The 12,683-nt window shown below is 44.6% G+C and overlaps 1 protein-coding gene across 2 annotated transcripts in view; it reads left to right on the top strand.

Annotated features, from left to right (window-relative positions):
- The first annotated feature begins 3,017 nt into the window (after positions 1-3,017).
- Positions 3,018-12,683, top strand: part of LOC116735702 (potassium voltage-gated channel subfamily D member 2-like) — a 73,281-nt gene continuing 63,615 nt past the window's right edge. The window contains exons 1-2 of one of the 2 annotated variants that reach the window (XM_032587745.1): positions 3,018-3,870; positions 4,115-5,310. In XM_032587745.1, the coding sequence (XP_032443636.1) occupies positions 4,199-5,310 (1,112 nt within the window). In that variant the 5' untranslated portion in view covers positions 3,018-3,870; positions 4,115-4,198. The remainder of the gene's footprint in view (positions 3,871-4,114; positions 5,311-12,683) is intronic. The other variant, XM_032587752.1, reaches the window with a different exon arrangement.

Genomic DNA, 12,683 nt, shown 5'->3' with positions numbered 1-12,683 from the left:
GCAGGTCACGGCGACTTGTTTCTTTTGTGTTGTTGTTGTTTTAGATTCTGGCGTCGCCTGCATCAGCCCTAAACACCACCGCCTCAGCACAAACAGATTTCCAGAGGAAACACAAAGCAGAAACGGCAACAGAAGCCGTTCAACCTTTTTGAGGGCACGGGCACTAATTACCTGATGCACGACCCTAATCCATAAACACACAAACGGAGTAATGAAATAATCTGCACTGCTTCTGCGTCGACGCCATTCATCCAAAATCACCTTGGAGCTCAACCTTGGGAGTCTGCGCTTTTCACGGAGTGTGTCTGTCCCTCGCGCTGTCATTCATCAGAACGCAGAGCAGTTTTATGAAGGAACGCGGGTTTGGAGCTGCAGTCGATGGAAAATCCACAATAACTGAAACAAGGACACGAATAGCTTGGTTCTTTTATTGTTTGGTTAGCAAGTTGCTTTGCTTAATTTGCAAACTAAAAATACAGCGATTAGATTGTGGGAATACAAAACTGTAACAGAAAAATACATAACCAAGAAATTGGCCAAATTTGAGAGTCTGCTGTTTTTTGTTTTGCTTGTTTGGCAATATCTTTATTTTTTCTACTGAGCAAGTGCATCAGAGGTGGGATCTGATATAATTGTTCTTCTATAAACATCAGCCATAGTGCTTCTGATGAATATTTTTTGGGAGCTTGGGAGGAATTTGATCATGGTTAGATTCATGTGGTGTGATGCATAAATGTTGAGTCTTGTAATTCCTTTTCGTTTCTGTTAAATCGTGAACTACCATCACGATCAAAGAACCTCCAACACACGCTTTTATGTATTTTAGCATAAAAACAAAGGGATTTGGTGAAAATCACAAACATTACTTCAGACCTCAATGAAAATCCAACACTGATGTCACCGGCATCCGTCAGGAAAAACCTGATCGGTTCATATCCATGCATCCGATTTAAATCAGCTAGCCGACTAGATGGTTGCTAGCCACTTGTGGTTTTCAAACTGTTTCACATTAAGTATGAAGAGTACCACCCCAGTGCCTCCCCACCCCCCATCTATTGTCCGTGTTTCCCTAAATGGAGATATTTCAAAATCAGGAATTTGTTTTAGAAGACAAATGCTTTACAACAACAGCTGGGGAAGGGCAAGCCTATGGTTACTGTATGCTACAAACAGCGAAAGAAACTTTCGGTCACTTCAGCCCATTTTTAAACATCTCATTAAAATGACTTCAAATGCCTTTTTTTTTAACCAAGAATAGGTAATCTATTATCAGATTGCTACTGTACCCTTTTAAAACGTTTAAACACTTCAACACCAGGTAATACCTAACTCTTACTTTTGAAAGAACAAAAACATCTGTGGTGTGAAAGAAACTGAACTCCTGAGCCATCAAGCTCAGCAGGCCGGCCTCTGTTTGGTGCCAACCGCAGGAATATTTAAATGCTCTGATGATTACATAGCCCCTGGGCCTGACTGCTCAAACTGAACACTGGGTGTGCGCTGACATGCACGGCATACACTAATGGGACTTCTGACAGTTCAGTGCATTCAGCCTTCAAAAAAAGAAAAAAAGAAAGCAACACGCTGCACCGTGCCAGAGGGGACCAGAGGCTGGGGGGTGTGAATGTTGTGTAAGCCTGCTGAAGGTCTGGAGAGCAGGAGGCCAAAGGTCTGACTGCTGCAGCATCTAATGTGTCCATCAGCCGGACAGCTGCAGCGTCAAAACTGTCTAGCGGCAAAGCAGGGATCCGCGTCCCGCTCGTTTGCCCTGCAAATTAAATAAGAGCAACAGCTGCAGCAGAGGTGCCGCACCTCATCCGGAGTGGCCGTCCATTTTCGCTGGTCTTCACTGGCACGATTCCTGAGCCGATTCATCAGAGCAGATAAACCCGGGACAGCGTGTTGAAAGCACCGCCGCTGTCCGTGGTGCTGAAGCATCTCCAAAGCACTTAGAAGTGCCTGAAGCTCGGCGTCAGCGCTTCGATATGTGAAGCTGAATCCAGACACGGCGGCTCCCCGGGGGCCACAGCTGTCTGCAGGCCTGTGGGAGGCTGCCATGCTGCTGCAGCACGGGGAGGGCGGGGACCGTGTGCTTTTCATTGATTATAGTTATTTTGGAAAATGTCAGCGGATTGGTGTAGCCCAATGATGTTGACCTTTACAGCCATTCAGCAGCGTAACAGAACAACGCAGTTCATAAGACGATATTGATTATCGTTTGTTGCCGATATGAAGAGAGCGCTCCTGCACATTTTTCATGTCAAAACATTCCACACCTTTCCGGAGTCGGAGTTTTTCCCTCACTTCCTTTCAGATCGTTTTTAAGGCGTAAATGCAAAAGTTTGTCCCATGAATTTTCATCATCGTCAGTGGTCGGATGAATGGATGGGGAAATAAACAGATGGGTGGGATGATAATTCTGACCTTTTTTTTTACCCTGATCACCCCATGACCCCTCCGAAGACCTCACGGTGCGTCACCTGTCCTCCATCTGACCTTCAGTTGACCTTCCATGAGCCAAGGAATTTGATCAGCTCTGCCTCTTCTAATACTCAGCTGATTGCAAGCATCTAAGCCACATTATAAGCACATCTTTACTGAAAATTATCACAGCTGTCTTTATTTCTTAAACATAGACCTACACACATTTCTTTTTTTTAATAAAGTGAGATTATGGTCCATGTTATCTAACCGAACAGAACACCACATGCGTCCGGACTCTCAGATCTCTTGTTCGCATGTTTCTCACGCTGTCGCATAAGCTTTTTTTCCCTCAGGAAGCGGATTAGGGATCCGCAGGAGACGAGAACAACCTGTAAACCGTGACTTTAACATTTTCAAAACATCAGCGCATAGCAACAATTAGCAACAACAGGGCAAACTGTGGGTGAATGGATGGATGGATGGATGGATGGATGGATGGATGGATGGATGACTGAGATTTGTGGAGAGACGTGGCATTAGACAGGAAAACGTGAAAAAGTGTAGAAATCCACAAAGTTGTTCGTACTCATATTTCCTTTTTATATATTCATCTCAATCAGGATTTTTTTTTTTTAATTTAAATCAAATTCTGCTTTTCCAATCTGCATAAGAATAATGTGGGAAACACGTTATATTTCAATAAAAAAAAAGCAACAACATCTGGTCACGGTCAGATTTAAATACGAGGAGAAAAACAAAATATGCAGAAAAACTTAAAGGAACTTCTTGTTCCATTCCCCTGGACTTCATGATATCTCAGGTAAACTGCAGACGCTGTTGATCCATCCTGGGGAAAAAACAAACTAACTCCAAACACAAATCTAAAGTCGAGCTTCAGGAGATACACTGCCTATCAGAGTTTCGCATTGAATAGCTCCCCATGCACACGCTGTAGCAAGGCAAGCAGAGGAATTTCAGGGTGCAGAAAGGACCGCTCCTCCCTCTCTCTCTCTCTCTCTCTCTTTTTCTCTCTGCATCCGATTTTCCTCTCATCTCTCCACTGCTCTATGCTGAGAAAAGGGGGGAGGCGAGGAGGGGTAGGAAGGTGGTCTTGCAGTCGACGAGCGAAAAAAGGGAACATGAGTTTGCTGAGGAGTAGCTGCAGCGAGAGGGGGAAAACCTTTGCCCAGGAGCCCTGCGGATCGGTAAAGAAGGGACAAACGACCACTCTCTGCTCGGAGTCCGCCTCTTCAATTGTTTAACTTGTTGATGCAACGTTACAGCAGTTCTCCCTTTTTCTTCTTCTTTTTACCCCCTCCTCTTCTCTTCAATCGTCTGGCTGCAGTGGGTAATAGATGGCTGGCGGGATTGCAAATATTCCCTTCCGAGGATTAGTGTTTTATTGACTTCATCGCGGACGCAGATTAATGATGGAGCTTCTCTATGGTGGGTCTTTTACTTTTCTTGGATTTATTTCCAAAGGGAGACAGAGAGAGGAATAAAATCCCGGTTATTGTTGGATGAAGATTTGGGAATCTAATTGATATTCTGCCGCAAAGAGTGGGCTTTCTTAACACAACAGTTAGAGAAGACTGGACAGGCTCGGTAGAATCAAATTAAGTGATTGTTTTCTTTTTTAAAACATCCTATTTCGCTGAGCTTCTCTCTCTATCTGCTCTTCCTCCTGCAGATGCAATCTATCTCTGAGCCCGTAGCACTGTGACAAGCGGAGAAGGGTCGTTAAAAAAAAAAAAAAAAAAAACTACAGGTCAGCATGGCAGCAGGTGTAGCGGCATGGCTTCCCTTCGCCAGAGCGGCGGCCATCGGGTGGATGCCGGTGGCGAGCACCCCGATGCCCATCCCTCCCCAGGACAAGAGGAAAGCCCAGGACGGACTCATCATCCTCAACGTGAGCGGCACCAAGTTCCAGACGTGGCGGACCACGCTGGAGAGGTACCCGGACACGTTGCTGGGGAGCACCGAGAGGGACTTCTTCTTCCACGAGGAGACCAGCGAGTACTTTTTCGACCGCGACCCCGACATCTTCAGGCACATCCTCAATTTCTACCGCACGGGCAAGCTGCACTACCCGCGCCAGGAGTGCATATCGGCGTACGACGAGGAGCTCGCCTTCTTCGGCATCATCCCCGAGATCATCGGGGACTGCTGCTACGAGGAGTACAAGGACCGGAGGCGCGAGAACGCGGAGCGGCTCCAGGACGACGAGGAGATGGACATGAACAACGACGTCACGCCGGTGAATCTGACGTTCCGGGAGTATCTGTGGCGGGCTTTTGAAAACCCGCACACCAGCACCCTGGCGCTGGTGTTCTACTATGTGACGGGCTTCTTCATCGCCATCTCGGTGATGGCCAACGTGGTGGAGACGGTGCCGTGCGGAACTCTGCCCAACAGGTCCAAGGAGATGTCCTGCGGGGACCGCTACGCGCTCGCCTTCTTCTGCTTGGACACGGCGTGCGTCATGATTTTCACGGTCGAGTACCTGCTCCGCCTGATCGCCGCCCCCAGCCGCTGCAAGTTCATGAAGAGCGTGATGAGCGTCATCGACGTGGTGGCGATCATGCCCTACTACATCGGCCTGGTCATGACCGACAACGACCAGGTGAGCGGGGCGTTCGTCACGCTGAGGGTCTTCCGCGTCTTTCGGATTTTCAAGTTTTCCCGGCACTCCGCGGGGCTGCGCATCCTGGGCTACACCCTGAAGAGCTGCGCCTCCGAGCTGGGCTTCCTCCTCTTCTCCCTCACCATGGCCATCATTATATTCGCCACGGTCATGTTTTATGCAGAGAAAGGCTCCACAGCAACCAAGTTCACCAGCATCCCCGCAGCCTTTTGGTACACCATCGTCACCATGACAACACTGGGGTAGGTGGATATCACGCAAGTTTCTGAAAGCCTCCCCTCTCCCCCCCCAAAGCTTTGCAGGATGCTAAGGTGAAATATTGTTACATACATGTGCAGTGGTGATTCTTTCCTGAATGCCACCCAGAGCAGAAGCTATTAGCCTATTTGGAGAGGGGAGGGGGGGCTTTTTAGAAACATTAATAACCAAAAACATTGATCTGATATGAACTATGCAGATTTATATGTGTATGCATTGAAAGATAGATGCATATTTAAAAAAATTTTTTATGAGAATAGAGAGAATCTATCTTTTTTCCCCATAAAGAAGTTTCACAAATCACAGTCTTCATTTCCAATCAGTGTGTAATGAATCCAGTCTAAGTTTGACCTTACTGTGATTGTCACCAAGGATTTGAAAGTTTTCGCTTTCCAAACTGTTATCCAACCGTCGTGTTTCTACAGGTTAAAGCGTTATTAAAAGGATGCCAGACCAGATTTCTCTATGAAGCGTTGAGTAAAATCCACTCGCAACATGTTGCTGCGCACTGCCTCTCCAGCTGGCTAAACGGAGGACGCTACAGTTCAACTTAAAAGACCAATAAATCTTATATTTTAAGGAGTAAAAAACAAACAGAACAGTACAAAGTGAACCGTTTTGAAAACTTCAGGATGTTACAAGAGGTACGTTTGTCAAGCAGCCTCAATTAGTTTGTTATTCTTGTTTCTCTACAGAAAATGACAAAAGGTACAATATTCTGCAGAACAAAAAAGGTTTTGCCTTAGTGTACGTAATAAAAGTTAAACAATATGTTCATTTTTTTTGAGAGCATAATTACAGTCGTACTGATCAGCTATGTTATTCTATCATTTGAAATATTTGTTACTTTCCTGTTGTATATGAAAGCAATTACACCATGTTGTGCATTTTGCTTTAAAGTTTTATCAATTTTTACCAGACAGCTTCGGTGTACAGGGTTATTTTAATACACTGAGGGGTTCAACAATGACTGGAAGTGCAAATAAGCAACAGAAAAAAAATAAATAAAATACCCTCCGGGCCGTGACTCCCCGGGCAGAGAGCCATATCACCTATATTGAAGCTCTGCCAGTGCTTATTTAATAATTATCAATCAATCAAGTTTATTTGTATAGCACATTTCAGCAATAAGGCGTTTCAAAGTGCTTTACATCAGAAAATACAAAGTCATCAACAACTGAAACGCTACATTTTGCCAAGAGCCGTATGATAATGCCACAAACTGAATTTGACTTCCTTTGCCACTTGGTCAGTGGGACAACAACGAGGCGAGAGACTCAGGGGAACGTTACTCTTGTTCTTCCTGGTGAAATAATCTCTCATTAAAGTAAGAAATGTTTTAATGTAAAAACTTCTACAAGTCTAAAATGGCGCCACCACAAGATTGTTAGAGATTATTAAGCTGCCCACCAAAAACAAATGAAAAACCTTCTGAAGGCACCTTTACTGATTGGATATGCTGCCGCAGGTGTGCACTAGGACATATTAAAAAGTCCTTGAGCTGTTCCCGGCCAATCACGGTGCTGCTGGCGGATCTGCTGCACACCGTCAATGAGGCCGAACCCATCACCGCGCTGAAGGTCAAGCGTCGTCCCTGCCCGCTTTCAAGGGTCTTCTGTGGATCGCTTGTAAAGCTCACAGCAACGGTTCAGGGTCCCCATGAAAAATGATATTAACAATAATAAAAAAATAGGCCTCGTGAAACCAAGAATGGAGACCCTTGTAACCTAGCTGACAAAGACAGAAAAAAAACCAACCCTGAATTCCCAGATCTTTTTAGCAGCAGGGATTAAACCGAATGTAAACTTGTTGGTGATAAAGTGCACTCAGAGGAAGCGGCTCTCCTCTCCCCTCCTCCTCTGCTCTCTGCCTCTCATTCATCCTCTCTCAGCTCATTTTCCTTTTCAGCGAGGTACAGTAAATATTTGAATGCTAATTTCATGCCCATGCACAATGTCAGCGGCTGCTGTGTGCTGATGTAGCATAAAATAATTAAACACCGTTAAGATGATTACATCACATTAATTTGTATTGATGTGAACACTCAAGTGCTCGGATCCTCGGCCCTGAAATTATATTAATAATATTTCAGCTATTTTGGCCTATTATCCTCATCATTCACTGCATGAGTGAGATATCTTTCCCAAGATGCTACCTAAAAATAAATAAATAAATAAAAATCACCAGTTGCTTTTTTCTTTTCACTAAGTTGATCAGAAATCACAATCAGACAATTGCAGATGTTGGAAGCAAACGCTACTGGCTGCCTTTTCACTCACTGCTGCAGAACTGAGCGCACCCCTCCACTCCCCACTCCCCTCCACATCTTCCATCCCCCTGCCCACTCCGTCTCTCTCACGCTGCTGCTGATGACACAGAAACGAGGTCCTGTTGAAATAACGCGCTCATCTCAAAGCCCCCCACATCACAAATCAAACATGCAAAACAAATTTCCAGCTGTTGTGTGCATTTATCCCCACACGGCGCTCAACCCTGCGTGGCGAGAGCGTGAACAAAGTGTCCGCATGGCAGAAATATCCCGAACGTTACAGGTTTTTGGCTTCTTTTTTTTTTTTTGTTTGTTTTTCAGGGCTGAATACCAAAATCCCTGCACCTTCTCCTATTCCCTCCCCGCACCCCCTGTCTTCACACCTGCATTGACGCAGCTCCGCGTCTCTCTCTCGGTTCCGCAGGAAGTCTGTGTGGTTTTTAAATATTACTGCCATCATTCAAGGTGTTCTCTGTCTCACCGGCTTCCTCCTATGTGCTCCTATTATGTGGGTGACACTGAGTTAGTGGACGTACTGTCCTCTTAATGGCACATACAAATCTTCTCTCTGCTCTCATTCAATACCAGTCAGACTACAACTCACCCTCCTTAAATGACCAGTGAGCACATAATTAGTAATATGCTCGGTCCGCCGTCTCTGGCTCGGCGTTGTGCCGGACATGCCCTCCATTTAGATTCAAAGCACAGATGAAAGATGAGTTGTGCAAGAGGCTACATTATTTATCTTACGGTGGGTGCAGCGGAGATATTCACCGGGGTTCGGCTCGGAGTTCTCTCCTTTGTGCTGCTCGAGATGGATTCGAAAGAGATGTTTTGTGTGCTGGAACAAAACTGAGACGTCCTTGGTAATGGGGACGTCGCTGTCACTCCATTGTGAGCCTTGACAGCCGGCTGACGGATCTGCAACATGAACTCGAGCTTCCCAGTTGGTGCAGAATGCTGCATAGTGGACCACCGCTGGAGCAGCCCGAATAAGCGTCGCTGAAAAACCAAGCGGGCCCTCTTCGCTGGAGCCATCGTTGTCTGAGGCGCGTTTGCGGAAAACGAAACGCATGCAGGTGCGTTCCAATATATTGGAACATAACCGAGTGGAATCCTTTTTCAGTGACTCAGTTTAAAAAGCGAAAGTCACAATAAGGCTGCGACTAATGATTATTTTAGTTATTGATTGATCTGTCGATTATTCTGATGATTAATCAGATAAAAAGTTGGCAGATTCTGCAGATTTTTCATTGAACCACTTAAAATAAGTGCTTTAAAAAGACACAAAATATAAATTTTATTGCCTAAAATGCAACATCTTAGCATTCCTTTAGTGAACACTTGCTCATTTGTAGCAAAGAATGCATCTAAAGGTAACCCCCCCAAAATTTCTAAGATCAACTTGCGAAACGCTCAGCCCTTTCCGCTCGACTCCACATGAACTCAGTCTAGGGATAATCTGTTGATTAATTTATCAATTAACCAATCTTAAAATCAACACATGTGTATTTGTTGTACAGTTTTGCTTTAATTGCTGCTCTGAATATGTCGTTCTTTCAGCAAATGGCCTTTTTTTTTTGAGTCCGTGTACTCCAGTTAACAATTAATCGAATACTAAATTAGTTCACGATGAATCCAATTAATCACTTCCGCCACAAAGTCGTACTATGTAGACTCATTATGCACACTGTGATTTATAAATGATGATTAAAAATACACAAAAAAATCAGTTTTTTAATCAGAAAACTTTAATTAGAATTTGCACATAACACCGATGAAAAACATCAACCTACTGAAAATGACGTTTATGTATCGTCAGTACTCAGCCAGCTCCTAGTCAAGGCTACTTTTACATGAATTACTGCATCGATGCAGAGTGGCATGGAGGAACTCAGCCTGTGCCTCTGCTGAGGTTTAAAGGAAACCAGAGTTGCTTTATTAGCAGCCTTCAGCTGCTGGTACAGTTGTTCTTTATCTTTGTTTTGACAATGTACCATAGAATCTGTTTGGACTGTAAATCACAGATATAGCATGGTCCTTAAGCAAGGTAATGAGCAAACAGCTTGGGAATCAAACCCGGGACAACTGCATTGAGGACTGCAGCCTTTTCATACAGTACATCTGCTCTACCACTAAGCCATGTAGTGCCCTTCTCCCTTGGTCAATCGGTATTTTCTGGCTACTGCTGCAGCATGAAGATTAAAGAACACCCCAAGCAAATCAGAGAAAATGTTTTAGAAAAGTACAAGTCAGGGGATGGATCCAAAAAAAACCCCAAACAAAACAAAACTCAAATTTCTTCTGGAGTTCAACTAAATCCATCATCAAGAAATGGGAGGAATATGGCCCATGTGTAAATTTGACTAGATCAGACTGAGAACAGGTACAGGAGTTAACATTTATCTTCCAGCAAGACAACGACCCGGAGCATCCAGCTACAGCTACACAGACATGGTTTCAAGACAACAAGGTGGATGCTCTTTGGTGGTCTAGTCTAAGCCCAGACCTCAATCCGATAAAGAATTGGTGCATTTACTTCAAACAGGTTCTTCAACCTGACAGAGCTTGAACAGATTAGCAGGGAGAATGGAGGGAAACTGCAGCCTGCCTGAGACTGTCCACACAGACTCAGGATGACTGCATTCAAAGGCCCATGCACTATATGCTGACATTGAATGGGGGAGATACTGTATTTACGCAGTCGCTTATTTTATGTGACATATTTATATGTGTCATTAATTAATTTGTGGAAATCAGTTTTCAGTTTGTCATTAAAAGATTTTTTTTGTACATCTTCTCTGTCAAAAACGTCAAATTTGGTTGATCATAGTTGACTTGCAAAAACCGCTAAAAAGGGCGAAGCATCCAAGGAGCTTAGCACGTTTTGTAGGCAGCGTATAGTACGACTTCAATTTTTAGCAATATACGACAGAAATACAGCGACTTTTCAGTGATTTTCTAATTTATTAAGATGCACCTGAACCATACAACCTGTAGAGCTGAATTAATTGTCTGTAAAAGAAACCAGATTGAGAGAATATGCTGCACTCTCCTCCAGTAAATGAGGTGTTTTGGTGCTTTGTTTCAGAGTCCAGGATGCAGAAAAACATCTAACAAATAGCTATTTAGACTGATACGAATGAGTTGGTCTTTTCATTTAGCTTCAAGTAAAGCTTTCTAAAGACTATCAGCGGCACCAGTGACTGAAACCTGCACTCGAAAGCAAAGCGTTTAGATTTCTTCTTTTCCTTTCCGAAGGCTGTTCACTCCAGCACGGTTATCATGATGCATTTCCCCCTATGTATATTTTCAATTTCCCATTTCTCCCACCCCATGGAAGCAAAGGCAGTGGCGGGCATTCTCTCCCCCGCTGATGGCCCATTGATTGTGCTTAAGCAGACGTGCAGACATTGGGAGAGGAGAGCGGGGGGCTCCTGTTCTGAGGCTCTTGGCAGGCAGCCTGAATGAAAAGGGAAGGGTGCCTGGAGACCAGTGGAGAATCAATAGCTCTGTGCAGCTGCATGTCATGCCTCTGTGTGTCTTCTGCTCTATGCCACCAAACACAGGACAAGAACCACTTATCCTACCCTATTTATCGAGCCTAATCTCCGCGGCCGCTTTTTGGATACCCAACAAAGAGGAATGTGCCTCTGTCGAAACGGATCTGCGCCGATTTTCAAGCAAAACGCTTGACTGGGCGCAGAATAGGAGATTTCTATCTGTGGCGTTTTGTTTTGCGGCGCCCTTTGAAAAAGCCGTGCTAAAGCGTCATCGTCGTGACATAGTTTTATACTGGCTGTTGGTATCCCAATCTAAAGATATCCGAGCTTATTACGCTGGAATCAGATGTTGCGGTGTTTTCATGCTCTTGTTTTCTCTGGATGATCCATGCGGTCAGGGCGAATTAGCTGCAAAGGGAGTTTTCGGTGCTTCAGATCTTTTTAAGTGATTTAAGGTGTAATGGAGTGCACTGCCGAGAGCAGCTGTGAAAACGGCGGAAGTCAAGCGCAACCCACAGGGGAGGAGGACTGGGAGGACGGGGTTTATTCTGGAACATCGGCACGCTCGTTCCTCTGGAACCACACAAACATCGCCGCTGATAGACACGAGAGGTCTCAGCTTCTGACAAGAACATGTTTGTTTCAGACACACTCAAACACACACGCACTGACACGGTTTATCTACACCCTCTCCATCTCACATCTGCTTACTCTGAAAACAGGGGGAAATCTCAGTAACAGACATCGACAATGCCCTGATTTTCTTTTAATGAAGTTTGTGTTATGCTTTTTTAAAATTGCACTTCGCTGTGAACAAATGTTTATCTCTGTTTATGGGAAAGTAGAACATGGAGTGTAGAAATCTTTCCTGTAATGATCGTTAAACATTGCTAGCACACTACGTCTATAATGTCTGTCAAAAGTTCACGTCCTCTCATAATGAAATTAAATGGGATGTTAATTTTAACCTTTCGGTGATGCATTTGAACAGTTCTTCTTCCATTATGGGGTGATGATACAACAAATTACTTCAAGGAATGTTTAGAACAAAATCTTGGTTCTCAGATTTCAAATTTCTTGTAGATTTTCTCTAACCATGCATTCACCACCACCAAGACCTGGATAAATGTCTCTAGAAGACAGATTTCTACAACGTTCTTTTGTAGACATCTGGCATTATCAGTTTTTTTTTTCTCCGAGGAGTTTTTACGGCACTAGTGGCTCGTATTTTTTGCGACAGTAGGCAGACAGGAAAGAGGGCGAGGAGAGGGGGGAAGACATGTGGCAAAGGTTGCCGAAAGTCGAACCCGCGACGTCCCGCGTCGAGGACTAAGGCCTCCAAACGTGGGACGTGCTAACCCTCTACGCCACCACAGCACTCGCCTGGCATTATCAGTGTTATGGTGCGTTCACACCAAACGAGTTTTGAGCACGAGGTTTGGTTTACATTCAAAGTGTATGTGGAGCGTCGGACGCGTCAAATGCTTCAAACCGTTCAAATCGCGCCGCGCTCGAAATGTGCTGCACCATTAGATATTTGATCACTTGGCAACCAATTGGCATTTGGTTGGTTTCCTGTCGAGAA

This window comes from Xiphophorus hellerii, chromosome 2 (genome assembly GCF_003331165.1).
Source record: "Xiphophorus hellerii strain 12219 chromosome 2, Xiphophorus_hellerii-4.1, whole genome shotgun sequence".
In the NCBI taxonomy this organism is placed as follows: domain Eukaryota; kingdom Metazoa; phylum Chordata; class Actinopteri; order Cyprinodontiformes; family Poeciliidae; genus Xiphophorus; species Xiphophorus hellerii.
Note: the sequence above shows the minus strand (reverse complement) of the source record. Positions and strands in the feature narration are given on the sequence as shown.